Source organism: Schistocerca gregaria, chromosome X (assembly GCF_023897955.1).
Source record: "Schistocerca gregaria isolate iqSchGreg1 chromosome X, iqSchGreg1.2, whole genome shotgun sequence".
NCBI lineage: Eukaryota > Metazoa > Arthropoda > Insecta > Orthoptera > Acrididae > Schistocerca > Schistocerca gregaria.
The window spans coordinates 593,319,201-593,338,667 of record NC_064931.1 but is presented as its reverse complement, the minus strand read 5'-3'; the positions used below and the strand labels follow the sequence as shown (position 1 = coordinate 593,338,667).

The 19,467-nt window shown below is 38.2% G+C and overlaps 1 protein-coding gene across 1 annotated transcript in view; it reads right to left on the bottom strand.

The window, feature by feature from the left end:
• Positions 1–311: 311 nt before the first annotated feature.
• Positions 312–19,467, bottom strand: part of LOC126298393 (probable methylthioribulose-1-phosphate dehydratase) — a 98,519-nt gene continuing 79,363 nt past the window's right edge. The window contains exon 7 of the mRNA XM_049989701.1: positions 312–1,467. Coding sequence (XP_049845658.1) covers positions 1,326–1,467 — 142 coding nt within the window. The 3' untranslated portion in view covers positions 312–1,325. The remainder of the gene's footprint in view (positions 1,468–19,467) is intronic.

The window sequence follows — 19,467 nt, the reverse complement described above, 5'->3', positions numbered from 1 at the left end:
ATTTAAGCTACCAAAGGTATGCACTCTAACCATCACCAATTGCCACAGTCCGATCCTGCAGAGAAGTGACTCTTCACCCCAGTCCACTTCAGTAAGAAGAGGAAGTTAACTGTTATAGTGAAACTTGCTTCTCTGGAAGTCACATCATCTTTTTCTATCTGCTTTACAGATTGAAACAGCTTAAATGTAGTAAACAGTAAATATTAAACATTGTATGATAATTCAATTCTGAAACACTTTGGAATATTAATATTGGAGGAAGGAAGGGGGGGGGGGGGGGGGGATAGGTAATTTGCAATAGAAAACTCAAATATCTTACACACAGTAACCGTTTCATTTGGTTATAATGTACCAATGACAAAGATGACAGTATACATCCATTTCGCAATAGCAGTGACACAAACATGAAATATGTTGACATCAAAATATATTTAGGAGACAAAAGATTATGATTTACATGTGAACACATACACAGATCTCTCACTAAGTAAATGCAATACTTTCCAATGTTTCAACATAATAAGCTGCCTTAATAATATATATGGCACATCAATATCATCAAAGTAATGAACATACAGTTTACATGCACCATCATTAGAAACACAATTTCCTACAATGATAACATTCATTATAACCCAGAAACGTCTACTCTTAAAAATTAAAACTAGCTTCAGATAACACTTATTTTTTTATACCCCCAAAATTTATTTTTTATATCAAATATGTTTTTGGCACATTTCAGTACATTGAGAAAATATGTTTATGTATATTATTACTTCACAAGTTACTAATTTTTAAAAGAATATCTAGTACATACATTAAAACACTTAACATTCAAAACAATACTGTTACTGCATGAAATCAAAGTTATGTATAAAAAATTCCTTTGAAGCAAACAGAATAAAAAGATGTAAAGCAGAAAGTTCCTACTAAATAATATTTAACACATTCATTAAAGTACCAAGGAAGCTACTTTAAAATATTCCTTTCAGTTCGGAGTAAACTGAAAAGTCTGATGGATTATAAGTAATATTTAAGAGTTAAAAGTAAAAACAGAGTATTCAGATGTTAATTGAAAGCCAATAGACTCCACATTCTCTGGGGTTTCTTTCTTGCAGGAAGAATAATGTGGTAATTATGATGTTTTGGCTGAGATAACATATCACAATAATTGAGACCATACATAAATTATATTGGTACAGGAATTCATAGACCAAGACTGCTTTTATCATTATATACACAATTAAAAGGTTGTAACTAAACATCTTTGGCATGTCCCCAATAAAAAAGATTAAAGTATCAAAAACACTTTCTCAATCCAAAGCTTAAGTTGGTTTTATGTTCAGTCGCTCCTCTTGTTTCTCTTTCTGAATCCTTAGTTCGTAGTCCACTGGAGTGTGCTGAGGATTCAAACCATGTAGTTTCATCTGAACTGCCAAATCAAAGAGATAATCGTAGCACTCGCACCTAAGTGGGTGAAACAGAGTAGGTAAAATTTTGAATCTGCCCAAGTGTTAAATAAATACAATTACATAACAAACATATCTCAAAGTATTTCAGATATATAATTTTTGAAATTCTCGTACATCATTATAAACAATGGACAGAAGTGAAAAAATTGTTTTTTAATATAGGGAGATGTTGATCTACACAATCAAGAATGAGAGGAGAAAATTGAATTTTGAGAACATCTTTCACACAAAATATGTATCAAAGAAAGTTCAAATTTATCAAGGAGGAGTTAACAGTGAACTAAAGCATAACTTATTCCAGTATAGCACTAACATCTGACTAAGTTAGAATTTGACACTATTCATGACAACACTTGTGTCACCAGCAGACGATGTAAATTTAGATTTTTTTGTTGTTGAACAAAGTCAAACAATTAACATTTAAATCAGTGAGGGCTACAGCACCTTAGGGGACTCCATGGTTTATTATACCCCACTCAAGGAGTGTGTACACTGAATTGGCAACACGAAACCAGTGTTTGCAGCTGTGTCTGTACAGATCAGAGGAACATTCTTCCTGGCCTGCTATAACTAAATGCTGCTACACAGCATGAGTGTTTGCTATTAATGTTTGTATGAGGCACAGGAGTGCCTATGGAATGTTTACATGGCTGACTGAAATGTGGAACAAATATAAAGGTTTTGATATGATCTCCTGTTGCCAAAAAACAAAAAGTAACATCATGTCTTTACTTCACAGGTATTGCTTTTCTGAAATTTGTGTCTTTCTTTGAAAGAACTGGCACTATAATATTCACTACAATTACAAATTCAGACGGTGACATCCTAATACTGTTATGAAAACTAGAACTATCTTCCAAATGCAGCTCACACAGCACATTATTTCTGTCTCATCTTCTACAGTATGTTTTTGTCTGCCAGCGATGACTATGTCATTTTATTCGTCTGCTTAGTGTGTCAAGTATTATTAATGCAGCACCATGTGTCATTAATTCTTCCTCTTCACTTGTCATAAGACAGTCCTTGATATGAATACACAATGTGAAATGCTTGCTGCTAGTTAGTGTAGCAGACAATGCAAATACATTTGTAGAAATGTTTGTTGCTAGTGTAGATGGGGACATGAACAATGAACAACACTGCAAACATGTTGTGGAACAAGCTGCAAAGAATGTTGCAAACAGACACATGTTTTTAAAATCCAGGGTTTTGGATACAGTGTTTGGAACATCTGAAACTGACTGTGGCTTTCTGCCAGGAATCATTGTAAAATTTTAAACAGATGCCTGTTAGCCATGTAGTTCCATAACTATACACTTTTTATCCTGCTCTATACTTCCATGTCAACTTGTGGTATGTTAGGCCTTCTCTAAACTTATCTGGTTACCTACACAAGTATCAGAGATCTCATGGGGGACATCAACGGATTAGTTCTTACTGTTTATATAATAAAAGTACATTCTTCAATGAGACAATGGCTTCATCTACAAAAATACCATTTTGAAACCAAATTTACTGTTATCATTTTTGTTCAGGTTTTTAAGATGTGCCTGCATCCTGCTGCACAACGCTTTTACATTAACTTTAATTGATTTAGTTAAACAAGAGACAGGGCAACAATTATCAACATTTGTAAAAATTAGCATTTTCATTCTATGTAGAATTACTCTTTGACAAAGAGAAATGTTTCAGATATGAGCAATATTAGGCACATTTCAATTTAGAACTGGAAATACTGTCTATTCCCAAACACCATGTTATTGAGCAAATGATTTTCTATTTTTTTTTTATTTAATTAAAAGTTGTGAGCGATTCACATGGCAGTTGAGAAATGGTTGTTGAAAATATTAGCTGTGTGTTTATCAACCATTACTGAACTCTTGATTTTAACGAGAGGCTTTTTTAACATTAGAACGGACAGGCTGGGTCTCCCAGACCAAGGCAGATTTTCATCTGCAAGAGTAAACTACTTATAAGTAAGCCATTCAGTGTAGCTTTTCAGTTAACATTTCTGGAGACCAATACCTGTTTCATCATTCTTCTTTGTTTGCCAGTTGATTTCTGTTATGGGAAACATGTTCTGGGTCATGAAGACCCACTGTTCATCTGTTTACATCAGCTTTTTCTGCTTGTTTCTTGTTACAGTGACTGAACAATAAAAAGTGCTCAACTGTTGTCAGAAAGTAGTAGTGGTAATGGTGGTGGTGGTGGTGGTGGTGGTGGTGGTGGTGGTGGTGGTGGTGGTGATGATTTGGATTGAGATCCCAATTTTGTTACTGAAAGTGACCTGGAAACTGTTCACTGACAATTTGCTTGATTTCATAATAGATCATGTAAAACCTCTTTGCAAAAGTAACCCAAATAGTGCAAGGTACTTGGAAAAAGAGGTGTTAAGAGCATTTTTGAGTCTCTTGTACATTTCTGGCATTCTTTATGGAGGCAAAATGAATATGGAAGAATGTTGAGACACATGTAGCACAGAAACAGAAATCTTCCCCTCCAAGCATGTCACTGTGAAGATTTCGTATTCTTTTGAGATGTGTTCGATTAGATAATATTCACATAATGGATGTGTTCAAAATATGTCATAAGGTAAACAAGATGATGGGCATTGTGAATGTTTTATGCCATTATGAGCATTGCTGGTCAGCAAACATAGAACTGTATATTTCAAGAATGTCATAAGGTAAACAAGATGCTGGTCATTGTGAATGTTTTATGCCATTATGAGCATTGCTGGTATAAATGCATTAGTAGTATACAAAGCAAACATAGAACTGGATATTTCAAGAAGGCTATTTTTTCAAGCAACTGAGTTTGGAACTGATAAAATCTCACATGGCACAGAGAGCTAATCGGAAGACTACCCTGATGAACATTCACCAGCTGGCAGCATAGCTATCTGGGATAACAACTGAGAAGGAAGTTGTTGCAGAAGGCAAATTAAGTCCTTGTTCTAATTGCAAGGACACTAAAACAATATATTTTTGTAAAAAATTTGGAAGGAGCTGTGCCTGTCCACTCTGTAATGTTACACAAAGATTTTACAGCAAGTACACATTATCACAAAGTGAGACCACCATTTTTTATCAGATTGTATTATACACTAAATTGTGTAATACTGTGTGTGACATTCTTAAATTCATAGCTTTTAAGGAATGAACAAAGAGGTTTTAAATGTTCAAGAATGTTTTTAAATACTGAATAATTAATTGTAAGAGGAATACCATATCTTTTAAAAGAAATATATGGTAAATTTAAATACTGATAAACAATGACATATTTTTAGCACTGCTGTTGAAAATTTATGTCTTACTTATCCTGGAACGTACAGGAAATGTCACACCCAGCCCACCCATTTGTGTTTTCTTTTGCCTGTCCATTCTAGGGTTAAAGCTAAGTTCCTTTTTTTCACATTTCAAACCATTCTGATATTTTTGTTCTTTGGGGGCCTGCAGTGCAAAATATGTCGTATAATGACATGGTTATCATCATCAATATCAGCCCACTACACTGCTCTTCAAATGTTTGTTATTTTATGAACCGCAAAATTTCATGTAACAATGCCGCAAATTTTACATAGGGCAAACCAGTAGAAACTTCAACATTACGTATAAAGAACATACCAGAGGAAGTGAAAACAACCTATCCAGATTTTTTCAACATCTAAAAACAGAAAAACTGACATAAACCCATAAATGAAGCACTAGAAATGCTCCATATTACACAAAAGGGAGCAATCATGAACTTCCTTGAAGAAATAGATATATATTCACACGCATACAGCAACCCCACAAATTTACTGAATGAACAAACCAACCTAAAGCACAAAAAGCACACCGAAAACTCTATTCACATTATAAAGCAAGAAACTGCAGAAGGTAACAAATCACAGACACTAAATAATACATATCCATAGTAACAGTAATAACATGAAGCCTACACAACAAACACACCAAGAAAATATAAAAAATCATAGACAATAACAAAATTATTAAAAAAATGACATGTGATTACATTTTCACGCAATTTGGATGCATAGATCCTGAGAAATCAGTACCCAGAACAACCACCTCTGGCCGTAATAACGGCCTTGATACACCTGGGCATTGAGTCAAACAGAGCTTGGATGGTGTGTACAGATACAGCTGCCCATGCAGCTTCAACACGATACCACAGTTCATCAAGAGTAGTGACTGGCGTATAGTAACGAACCAGTTGCTCGGCCACCATTGACCAGACATTTTCAATTGGTGAGAGATCTGGAGAATGTGATGGCCACAGCAGCAGTCTAACATTTTCTGTATCCAGAAAGGCCTGTACAGGACCTGCAACATACGGTCGTGCATTATCTTGCTGAAATGTAGGGTTTCGCAGGGACTGAACCAAGGGTAGAGCCACGAGTCTGAAATGTAACGTCCACTGTTCAAAGTGCCATCAATGCGAACAAGAGGTGACCGAGACATGTAACCAATGGCACCCCATACCATCACACCGGGCGATATGCCAGTATGGCGATGACGAATACACACTTCCAATGTGCATTCACTGCGATGTCTCCAAACACAGATGCGACCATCATGATACTGTAAACAGAACCTGGATTCATCCGAAAAATGACGTTTTGCCATTCATGCACCCAGGTTCGTTGTTGAGTACACCATTGCAGGCACTCCTGTCTGCGATGCAGCGTCAAGAGTAACCGCAGTCATTGTCTCCAAGCTGCAAACGCCGTCGAACAGTTCGTACAGATGGTTGTTGTCTTGCAAATGTCCTAATCTTTTGACTCAGTGATCGAGACGTGGATGCACGATATGTTAAAGCCATGCAGATAACATGCCTGTCATCTTGACTGCTAGTGATACGAAGCCATTGGGATCCAGCATGGTGTTCCGTATTACCCTCCTGAACCCACCGATTCCATATTCTGCTAACAGTCATTGGATCTCGACCAACGCAAGCAGCAATGTCGCGATACGATAAACCGCAATCGCAAGCAGCAATGTCGCGATACGATAAACCGCAATCGCAACAGGCTACAATCCGATCTTTATCAAAGTCGGAAACGTGATGGTACGCATTTCTCTTCTTTACATGAGGCATCACAACAACGTTTCACCAGGCAACACTGGTCAACTGCTGTTTGTGTATGAGAAATCGGTTGGAAACTTTCCTCATGTCAGGACATTGTAGGTGTTGCCACCGGCGCTAACCTTGTGTGAATGCTCTGAAAAGCTAATCATTTGCATATCGCAGCATATTCCTCCTGTCAGTTAAATTTCGCGTCTGTAGCACATCATCTTTGTGGTATAGCAATTTTAATGGCCAGCAGTGTACATATATTCTATTTTCCTCACAGTGTCCTTATGTCCCAAGGGAGGTATAACTTGACCTGGAAAATACTTTAAAGAAAAACTGGTAATTCATTAGAAAATAAATTGTACTTTGAAATTAATATAATCTGCAAGATAATAGTGTCTCTAGTAAATTTCTTGAAGGAGTGATTTGAAGGTTTAAATAGATTCCTGCTTTATTCTAACTGCTCTTAATAGGAGACCAGTTTCGTTCTGAGGGATGCTGAAGATGTTAAAGACAGGCTTTTGTTCACCACGGTCAGGAAGACAATTTATACGACTTTTCAATTTGATGTGATACCATATGATCAGGTAGATTTTGGTCTGGAAAAAGAAGTTCATTACAAGGCTGCTGCTGTTGTTGAAAATTGGCAGCGACAAGACTGTAAGCATACCAGGTTTTCTATGTCTGCTTTACTGGCAGAATTTGCCACGTAATCTACATTACAATCTAAAGATACTGTAAGATTCCTACTCGCCCAAACTGGATACACTTAACAGTGCAAAAATTAGCCATTGTAATCATAGTCACAGATAAAGTCAAGTACAGCACCAACACAAATGAAATGCATGTCAGTTTTCCTTTCCCACTGATAACTCTCAGAACAGAAAAAAAATTCCAGAATTGGTCTTGTTACTATTCTACAACCTACATAGATAACGTTGCATCAGTTGTCTTTGTAGCTGAATAGGTGGGGGTTACTATTCAACTTACTAGAACTTATGGTGGGGGAGATATGATATGGTGGGGGAGATATGATATGCTTCCACTGTTGGCTTTGCTGGTTGTCCTCGGACTCAAAATAGTGGCACCACGGGGCCCGTTGCTTGTGGAGTTCCTTGAGTGTGAGACCAAAATCATTGCACAGTGCTGTGGAGACATTTTGCAGAAACTGCAATGGTCACAAAGTCAAAACTCACATGAATGTTGCCTGTCAGAATCATCCAGTTGCATGATAGCACCCACCCCTACACTGCCAATCGGGCGAAGGCCAGGATTCCGTGATCTGGTTGGGAAACACTGCAACATCTTCCATACAGCCAGGATCTTTCACCAAATGATTTTCACATCTTTGGTGAACTGAAGGAAGATATGCATAGATATCAGTGTTGATTGGACAAGGAAGTGAAAGATTGGGTGTGGTTGTAGATCCATCAGTGGCGGACTGTGTTCTGTGAACTACGAAATTGTCTCATCTCCCAGTGGGACAAATATCTTTGTGTGTGTTGTGATTACTTTTGAATCTAGCCATTACATGTTCCAGTACTGGTTGGTATTGGTTTTCATTTGACTGTTCTTTATGATACACTTAATGTAAAGTTATATGTATGTTGTTGCTTTTTCAGACCGGTATTGTTTTACAAGGTTCTCATTTTTAAGAAATCTATTATTGTTATATGTGTGGTGTTTCTTCTTTCAACAAGAACTACTTCACATGGTTATCATTCAAGGAATCTTGCACACTATCACAGCATTTACTTTTCAGATATTTTTCGGGGGCTCCCGTCTCATACTGCTGAAAGAAGCTGTTGCCCTCCAAAAGTTGTGGATTTATCTTTGCAAAAATGAAAATCTCTTAAAGGAATGGACATTGCACCTAGCTTCAGGTTTACAGTGCTGTTTCCTTTTAGCTCCCACAATAGCTCAAACAGTCTCCTTTTGTATAAAATAGTTTTTTATACAGCTAAATCATTAACACTATATAACATGTTGATGGCATGTTAGACTGCTCATTCAACTCTGTATGCTATCCACATGGTAACTCCACAGCATATTTTTATTTTCTAACACACCAAGGCATTTTTTCAGCACCCAGTTATTTATCCATGTAGCTTACTTCATTTATACATTGTGCTGTTAGTATTGTGGTGAAATGAACAATCACTGTTTTTGCAACGTTTGATTTTAAATTAATATTTTTGATCCATGTCTCTACCTCTCCAAGTGTCTGCTCAATACTGTAGATCACAGGACCTGTGCAAAACTTTCTCACTTTCATAGTTTTAAATAATGACAGTATTTGGAATGTGTGTAGTCGTTGGGATAAAGGTAGCTATAGAAATGTTGCCTTTCTCTCTGAGCAGGCATTTAACCGACAGCTACCATTTTGGAATGACAATTCTCACTGATAGCTTCTAATGTTCTTTTCCTTGGCATAATAAAACTGTCATTTGCTGTTTATGACAGTAGTATTTACACAACCATGTTGCTCGCAAAAGTTAATAATTAATCAAATAATAATAAATAATAATAATAATAATAATAATAATAATTAATCAAATACAAACACAAAATAAAAGATGTAAGAAATGTAATTTACTACTCATGACAATATCTGACTGTCATCAACTGCTAATAATTTCTAGCTTTTGACAATACTATTTACATTTACCTGTTGTTGAAGAGAAATTTAATGAGAAATATGAATATAAGACACAAAGAAGTAAATAAATATGAAATTTATATGTTAGAGTATAGTTTTTTTTTTGTTGTGAGACTTCGTAATTTATGTAAGCATGTTAAGCTGTAGTAGCAGTAGGTTAATCACACCTCAAGGCAACAGTAGCAAATATATTTTTCGTTTGGGCACATGAATTCATTTAGAAAAGTCAACTTGTACAACAGACAGTGGTCACAGTCGTTACACGTGAAAATGTTGTATACATGTTATCCCATTAACACATACCTTAAAACAAATGAAATGACATTTGTAATAAGATAATATGAAAATGGAGTCTCTTGTTTGTGATTATTAAGTAGTTGTTGTTGTTGTCTTCAGTCCTGAGACTGGTTTGATGCAGCTCTCCATGTTACTCTATCCCGTGCAAGCTTCTTCATCTCCCAGTGCTTACTGCAACCTAAATCCTTCTGAATCTGCTTGGTGTATTCATCTCTTGCTCTCCCTCAACAATTTTTACCCTCCACGCTGCCCTCCAATGCTAAATTTGTGATCCCTTGATGCCTCAGAACATGTCCTACCAACCGGTCCCTTCTTCTTGTTAAGTTGTGCCACAAACTCCTCTCCTCCCCAATTCTATTTAACACCTCCTCATGTGATCTACCCATCTAATCTTCAGCATTCTTCTGTAGCGCCACATTTCGAAAGCTTGTATTCTCTTCTTGTCCAAACTATTTATCGTCCATGTTTCACTTCCATACATGGCTATACTCCATACAAATACCTTCAGAAACGACTTCCTGACACTTAAATCTATACTCGATGTTAACAAATTCTTCTTCTTCAGAAACACTTTCCTTGCCATTGCCAGTCTACATTTTATATCCTCTCTACTTCGACCATGGTCAGTTATTCTGCTCGCCAAATAGCAAAACTCCTTTACTACTTTAATTGTCTCATTTCCTAATCTAATTCCCTCAGCATCACCTGATTTAATTAGACTACATTCCATTATCCTAGTTTTGCTTTTGTTAATGTTCACCTTATATCCTCCTTTCAATACACTGTCCATTCCGCTCAGCTGCTCTTCCAAGTCCTTTGCTGTCTCCGACTTCTTCTTCTTCTTCTTCTTCTTCTTCTTCTTCTTCTTCTTCTTCTTCTTCTCTCTCTCTTTTTTTTTCCCATGGATTTTAATACCTACTCCGAATTTTTCTTCTGTTTCCTTTACTGCTTGCTAAATATACAGACTGAATAACATCAGGGAGAGGCTTCAACCCTGTCTCACTCCCTTCTCAACCGCTGCTTCCCTTTCATGCTCCTCAACTCGTATAACTGCCATCTGGTTTCTGTACAAACTGTAAATAGCCTATCGCTCCCTTTATTTTACCCCTGCCACCTTCAGAATTTGAAAGAGAGTATTCCAGTCAACATTGTCAAAAGCTTTCTCTAAGTCTACAAATGCTAGAAATGTAGGTTTGCCTTTACTTAATCTATTTTCTAAGATAAGTTGTAGGTTCAGTAATGCCTCACGTGTTCCAATATTTCTGCGGAATCCAAACTGATCTTCGCCGAGGTCGGCTTCTACCAGTTTTTCCATTCGTCTGTAAAGAATTCGCGTTAGTATTTTGCAGCTGTGGCTTATTCAACTGATAGTTTGGTAATTTTCATATCTGTCAACACCTGCTTTCTTTGGGATTGGAATTATTATATTACTCTTGAAGTCTGAGGGTTATCTGCCTGTCTCATACATCTTGCTCACCAGATGGTAGAGTTTTGTCAGGACTTGCTCTCCCAAGGCCGTCAGTAGTTCCAATGGAATGTTGTCTACTCCCGGGGGACTTGTTTCGACTCAGGTCTTTCAGTGCTCTGTTAAATTCTACACCCAGTATCGTATCTCCCATTTCATCTTGATCTACATCCTCTTCCATATTATTAAGTTAGCCCCACAAAATATAGGTATGAAGCTGGCCACCTACAATGCCCTTTTGCCTAGAGTAGAAGTCACTCAGATCAAAATTTTCCACAAATGAAAAATTTTAGCACAAAATCAGTATGCAAATTTAGTTTTAACCCACTTATTGCTTTAAATATGAAGCAAATTTGTCATAGGTTCTTACACCTATGTTGAAGTCAGCACATATAACTATATTCATACGCAATTCTTTAGTTTTTAATTTAGTAGCAATATTTTAAATTGATCTAAGAATTCAAAACTTACATAGTAAACAGGATGTGATGTACAATGAAGAGTAATATGTTATACTTTAAGTTTTATACAACAATTATCAAATGTAAGTTTTTCCCTTTAGATGGTTAAAATTGTGTAATTTAATAGTCTACTAGTGAATGAACTTGTATACAAGAGCCTCCATACGCATTAGCTCTGCAATAGCTGGTAGCCAGTTGGAGACTATATGTTACCTTTATTGATTGTTTCATACTTTCCAATAAAATTTGCACATTATAAAGCTTGCTGATCACTCCTTCAGACAAATCTTCAGTATTCAAATGCCTAAATTACTACTGGACACATTATCAGGTAAAACACCTTTAAAACTTGTTTGATTACAAGGTAAAGCAATTTCCACCTGTTCACTAATTGATACCTTAATCCTGATTCCACATCTCTCAGATACTTCAGTCAATGAACATGCCATACATCAAAAATGTTGAAAGGATCATTAGCTACACTATGTTAATCTTTTGTGAACCAATCAATACAGGTAAAATTATTGAAGAATTAAACAGACTTTTGAGCAATAGATCAAAAGGTCAAATATGTTGAAATTGCATAATTACACATTTGCTCGTATCTGGATCAGCCACTACAGTTTCCTTTTTATATTTTAGTGAATATGGAACTTGAATATTGCACAAGATCAGGTTAATTGGATTTGTTTCCACATTTACTTTCACCACCACGTTTTCTATACTTTCAGGTAGTAGGTCAGGATGACAATCAGAGTCTCTCTCTCTCTCTCTCTCTCTCTCTCTCTCTCTCTCTCTCTCCCTGTGTTTTTGTGTGTGTGTGTGTGTGTGTGTGTGTGTGTGTGTGTGTGGAGGAGGGACACTGCCTGTAGCTCAGCAACAATTTCAATTGCTCAATTGCAATTGTATGTGTCGAGTGCTCATTGCCCCCGTTAAACACGAGTCATTTTCTTTGCTCCTTCCTTTATTTGTATTACACCCAGGACTTTTAGAGTTTCACATTAATATAGAGTGATTTTTATATTCATGTGACTAATCTCCCAGAATTGTAATAGCATTTGACCTCTTCTCCATATGCTGTTTACAGTGGCACAAGTGGAGTATTCAAATGACAGTGAGGAAAACTGTTATAATTGAAAGTTCATTTCTGTCAAACATGAACTGAAACATTCACTGGCATCATTTTTGTCAGCCATTTAGGACTCTTAAATGGTTGGTATTGGCAAGTAAATCTGCAGGTGATCTACTTGGTATAGACTGAATTTAGACCAGCAGCTCTTTATTAATGATCGAAGTATTTTGGAATATATGAGTATTCATTGTGGAGGCTATGTGTGTGTGTGTGTGTGTGTGTGTGTGTGTGTGTGTGTGTGTGTTTTGCTCTAATTATAAACCAAAGATACTAAAATTTGTTCACAATGAGGAGAACGATGGTTCCCTAGTTCTGAATTGGCAGAAATCAGTTGGCTTCTATCCATTCACTGTTTTGCATCCAGCTACTGCCAACCTCAGTGATCTAAATACAGAACCTCGCATATATAGCCACTGTGAAGTGACTGTCGTGCTGCGTAGTAAAGTAGTATGTCTCTTTAGTGATGAAGCAGTTCCTGGCCAATCACAGACAATGCCAGATAGTCCTCCCACTCCTTGGAGAAGGACAAGGGGCAGTACATTACAGAGTAGAGCAATAAAAATGATTGATATTGTCATTGAATTCTGCATGCAGGAGAGCAAAACTAAGAGTTGCTCCACCCCGTCTCTCAGCTGACAAGGCGAACAGTGATAACACATGGGTAAGCTTCAATTCTGTGAGAATAATCCAAAGATTTTGTGAAAACAATGCAGGGAAATCACCAGAAACTTTTGGCGAAAGAAGAGGTAAATTTCAGTATAAATTTGTCAGTTCAACAGTGCTTTAATGCTGCCTTCCCCTTTGTCTCAGTTACTTTAAAAGGGTGTTTTATTTGTGTATGTAAAAGAATTTCTTGCCATCCAGTAAGTGGCTGAAGTGTTTTTTTTTTTTTTTTAAGGAAACCCCCACATAGCGAACAATTAAGATACCATATACAGAATATACTTTGACCAATTTTAAGATTAAAATGTGATATCATGACTTCTTTAACATCTGTGCTTTTTATGGTAGTAAACATAGGGGCTTTTATGAAAGGATTATATACTAATTAGTTAAATGCATTTTCTAAAATGCAGAGCAAGTAACAGTCAAAGTTGGAATGGATATGGGGATACACTCACTGGCCATACTTCCACCACAGTTGTCAACTACCAAACCATTTATGGTCAGTATTTCACAAAAACAATGAAATTTGGGCCACCCAGAAATAAATTCACTCACCTGAAGTTTTTTTAAATGCTTTATTAAGCCTAATGAAAGAATAAACCTAGTCCTTTGCATAAATCAGTGTTATCATCAGTATTTTAGATAGAACGATAGGAACTTGGACAGAGTATCACACACATAGTTCCAAATTTAGTTGAGCATACCACCTTCCATTTCATTCATCTTAATCCTAAATCCTAATTTCACAACATCTGGTGCAGTTAGAACTGAAGTTATCTGTTCTTCATTTATCAAGTCAATATCTTGGACTTGGGACCAAACAAACTTCATTCCTTGTTTCGGGCGATATTGAACATTATATGTCATACCTGAATCACAGCCTGAAGCACAATAGCTTTCAATTTGGGCAAAATATGACAGATATTTGTTTTTCTTAGTTGCAGGCACATTAACAATTACTAATGAGTGTCTGTATACTGGTGGGCAATGTTTGTATTCCTCGGTTCCACATGGTCATTGGTATCAATACTGTTTAATAAATTATGTATCTGTCCACATGGGGTAACAAGACCAATGGTCAAAGTAACCCCGAAACAGAGAAATCATGCATATGACCTAAGAAATCCTCTATACTGGCAGATATATACATGTGCGCAGAGCAAAAAATTAATGCATGGTCTGTTTTGAGAATTAACCAAGAAAGATACATGATATAGTTGGAAACACCAAAGACTCCATAGTTAAATGATATTTGAGGATTCTGCAAAACCAAATTTCAACACTCAGAATCACCAACTGTTACGCAAGAAAATTGTCACTACAAGGCACCATATAGTGTGTATAGATGGAACTTGACCCCTAAACAATATATACTAATCACTCAACTAAGATCAAGCAGAGAGCCATAAAACTTTTGATGTGTGAGTGGTCAAAGTAACCATGGCAGTCAAAGTGTACAGGGTTTATGTACTTTACTGGTAGGCTGAAGATAGTTGGCAAAAGTTGGTTTGTTCCTGTAGACCTTTCCTTTTACACCACCCCAGAGGAAAACGTCAGGTGGTGTTACATCAGATGACCTTGGGGCCGTCAGTGTGGCAGTTAGTACTGCCTCTGCAGTGTTTTGGCCAGTTCTGACACCTTTTCAATTACTGCAGAGAGTGCAGAGAGTGCAGAGATGACTGCAGACAGTTCTTCTTGCACAGTGGGTGCTGTGCCGTGGCTGTAAGCAGCTGGGTTGCGAGTGGCAGCTGGTGTGTTGCCACTCCTGCCACCTTCCGACAATGTGGCTTCTTCTTTGCACATTTTTCCCCTGGGGGATCATTGCGCATATCTTCAGGTGCGCCCTCATGAGCATGTTTTCTGAATCGGACCTCTTCTGCTGGCTCCGTCTGTGGGCATGGAGGTGGCAGCATCAGCTGCCAGCGTTGGCCTCGTGTTTCCCAGCCGCCTTGCCGCCTGTGCACCTGGGTGCAAATGATGGAGGAAACTGTCGGAAGTCTTCTGCGTGTGGTGCCTGTGTTGGCGAGCAACTGTGGCTTTAATGAATTTGCAGCTGCAGTAACTTGGCACGTGAGGGCTGCCACAGTTCGCACACTTCAGCATGTGTGTCCTCGGCAGCAGATCGTTACTGCTGGTGTGGGCATCTGCGCACTTCACGCAAGACTCAGGGAAGGAGCAGTGGTGAGCCCTGTGGCCCTTTCTCTGGCAGCTGAAGCACTGTGCCATGCCCCTCTTCTGCTTGAGATTTTCAATGGTGACCTTGGTCCTGGCCACCCATTGCAGCTGGTAGAGCCGCCTACATTTTTGGGGAAATTTCCCAAGACAGTCAGTTTAAGATTGCAAGTGAGTCCCTTGTGTTAGTAACTGCCGATGGCTGGGAAGCGTACTGTAGGAAAGTCCAACTGGAAGAACATTACTAGAGATGCAACGGTGTCGTGAAACTTGCAATAGATAAAATCATTAATACTGGTCATTCAGACAGTACAGATTATAATGAATCATGCACAGATGAGGAATATAATGAGACTGAGTCTGACTGATGAGTCAGATTCTGAGCAATTTTTGTGTACCTACAATTCAGCATTACATTTGTGATTAAATGCTCAAAATTTTACTCATTCTCTTTTTATTGCTACAAAGTAAGTTTTACTACTGGTTCTTTTTAATTTTGAATTTTCTATGAGAACAGATACTGAATAGTAGCAACAAGCATCATCATTCAACATGACATTATCAATTTCAATTTCACAAATCCTGTAAGCTTTCATTATGCCACTGTCTCAGTTTTACTTTCCCAGACATACAATACACAGCAGAAGATACTGTATGTGAAATCAAGTGTGTTGCCAGCACTGCATAATGTCAGTGCGGCCTATTCCCCCCACATTTAACCCCCCCCCCCCCCCCAGCAGTCTATCTGCTAGCAGTCAGTGAGCAGAGTTTGTAGGGAGCAAACCCCGTAATGGGCTACTGTGCGAGTATACGAGGGCTGCTATATATATTTCTGGCCTAGGCAACACTAAGTGTTGCCAGGTGCAATCTGACATTTCCATTGGAAAGTTTGACATTTTTTAGCATAAATGTACTCAGAACTTTTTGACTTATGACATTTTTTTTTTCTTTTACAGGGACTTGAAGAAATCAATTTGGCACAAAAATGGAATTAACTCGTGAACATTTTCGTGCGATCATTTTTCACAACTTTCGACGTGGATTATCACGACAAGAGTGCATCGATGAACTTAAATCTTTGTATGGCGACGAAGCACCATCCTATAGCACTGTGAAAAACTGGTACAACGAATTCAATCGTGGCCGACGCTCGCTCAAAGACGAATTCCGTGAAGGTCGTCCAAAAACAGCCGTTGTGCCAGAAAACATTGATGCCATACGTGAACTGATAATGCAAGACCGTCATGTGACATACCGTGAGATAGAGGCATGCCTAGGCATTTCTCCCACCAGCATACATTCGATATTGCATGAACACCTGGCCATAAAAAAGGTTTGTTCTCGTTGGATCCCGCACAATTTGACAATCGCTCAAAAGAAAGCTCGTGTGGATTGGTGTAAAGAAATGCTGAAAAAATACGATCGCGGTGCTTCAAAAGACGTTTATAAGATCGTCACAGGTGACGAATCATGGATCTATGCGTATGAGCCCGAAACAAAACAGCAATCGACCATGTGGGTCTTCCAAGACGAGCCAAATCCAACGAAAGTTGTTCGTGGAAGAAGCACTTCGAAGCAAATGGTCGCCTGTTTCTTCGGCAAAACTGGTCATGTGGGGACTGTTCTGCTTGAGCAACGTAGGACGGTCAATTCTGAGTGGTACACCACCATTTGTTTGCCTGAAGTCTTCGGAGAAATTCGAAAAATGAACAAGAGAAGACGAATCATTGTGCACCATGACAATGCGAGCTGTCACACATCGGCTCAAACCAGCGCCTTTTTGACCGGCAAAAACGTCGAAGTGATGGGTCATCCGCCGTACAGCCCTGACTTGGCACCCAATGACTTCTTTTTATTCCCACACATTAAGAAAACAATGCGTAGTCAACGATTTTCGTCGCCAGAAGATGCTGTTGCAGCATTCAAAAACCATGTTTTGGAGGTGTCTCAATCGGAGTGGAAAAAGTGCTTCGAAAATTGGATTGAGCGCATGCAAAAGTGTATAAATCTTGATGGAGAATATCTTGAAAAACAATAAACCATTTTCGTTGATAAATATTCGTATTTTCATTATTAGGCCAGAAATATATATAGCAGCCCTCGTACGGGCACACAAACTGAGGTTGGTGCCACAAACTGCCTATGGTATGCGTGCAGCATGCAGTTCAACTGTGCTGCTTTGGTGCTTTTGGTACAACAGCTGATGCCTTGCAAGTAGTACTTGAGGTCTTCTCCCTTAATCTGCAATGCAGATAACCAGTTGCCATTTACTGGATCAAGAAAATTATGTCACTAAAAGTAAATGTAATATCTGGGGCTTGTAAAGATATTTAAAAATGAACAGTGGAGATTGCAATAATATTTCTTTATTAACTAGTTTCGGCTTATCTTCACAATTTCGATCATGATATGACTAAAAATCCAAAGAGCCACCAGCACCAGCCATAGAGGGCCAAAAAATTCTGAAGATGGCTTGTGGATAAGCCGAAACTGGTTAATAAAGGAATATTATTAAGATCTCGGCTGTTCATTTTTTAAATATAGAATCAGGTTGCTGCACTCCGTGGACTACGTTGTCAAAATTTATTGTAAATATAATTGCATCTTCATTAGAAAGTATATAATGAAACTGACAGAAGAGATGGGGCTTTCCTACCAGTTGAAGCTGGACATATTTCTTCTTTCCAAATGTCAGGAGAGACTGGGCCACAGCAATCACGATCATACTCCACTGATCGGGTGGCCGCGGTCACCGCTGTCTGGTGAGTACCCTACATTACCTGTGCCTTCCTTTGATTGTGAGGGGGCATGGGCATTGTTGTCCCAGCCAGAGTTCCTGAGTCCTAGGTGAAAGAAGGGAGACAGCAGCTTCAGGGCACTCCTACCTATGACATAGTGGGTAATGAGCAGCAATTTAGTTTCTCAAATGGAATACTTTTAGTCTGCTCACAAACAGCCAACACAAAACACATACACCAAAGACTGCCAGAACCATGTGACAGGCTGTGGTGGCGGGGAATGGCTTGATATCAGAACAGGACTGAAAGGTATAAAGGTTTAGTAGACCATTAGCTTAATTTCATTTCCAAAGCCGAGTGGTCTTCAGATCTGAAGCAGAGGCTGAAAGGTAGACTGGATCTTCAATACCTCACCATACAGGTGGTAAAATGGTAAATATTACATCACACCATCATCAGTTAGCTTTCTGATCCACAAATCTCCTACGGCTAGTGTGAAAAGGAAACTGCACCTAGAGTACCTCAAGCCATTCCAAATTTGTCACTTCCTCTAAATACTGCCACAACAGTTGTCTGCCAACAGGTAGTGAGGTCACTGTATGTAAGGGTACTTTAAGAACTAACAAAAATTTATGTGCTTTTTGTACAACATGCTTGCAATGCCAAAGTCGTGCACACTTATTCTGTTGTGTGCAGCAAGTCAAAATGTCGCAGTTTCGGCAAAGGAAAGGTAAGACTGGATGCAGTTTTTCCAAGCTTTAGCTGATAAAATAGTTGAATTTTTCTTTACACCAGTCAGTGCTCGAGTGGTGATAAACTGTCAGCCACAGAAAGAGCATCTTCAAAAGATGTGTGTTCCTGTTAAAATGCATCTCTACACATACACAGTACAGAAAACACTCACAAGAATCTGTTCTGAGGCGTTAGGTAATGATTGCATGACCATATGTACAACTAAACAACTAAAAATATTTGCCATTACTATCATCATTGTTGCCATATCTCTCTCTCTCTCTCTCTCTCTCTCTCTCTCTCTCTCTCTCTCTCTCAGCATCTCTCAGATGCCTTCCTTCAGTCCAACACCATACTAGCATTTCTGCTACATTTTCAAAACTATCTGTGCTTTCCTCGTCCCATCTGTAACTGTTTTATTTCCTTTCATCTCATCTGATAACCTTACCCTATTATTTCTCTCTTCTTCTGACCAGTCAAATTTTATTTGACATTCTGTTTCTTCTGTGGTGTTGTCATACATTTTTAATTGACATCTTATCCCATATTCAACAAGAATGTAATGGGAAAACTGCTTTACACAATTTTTCCATC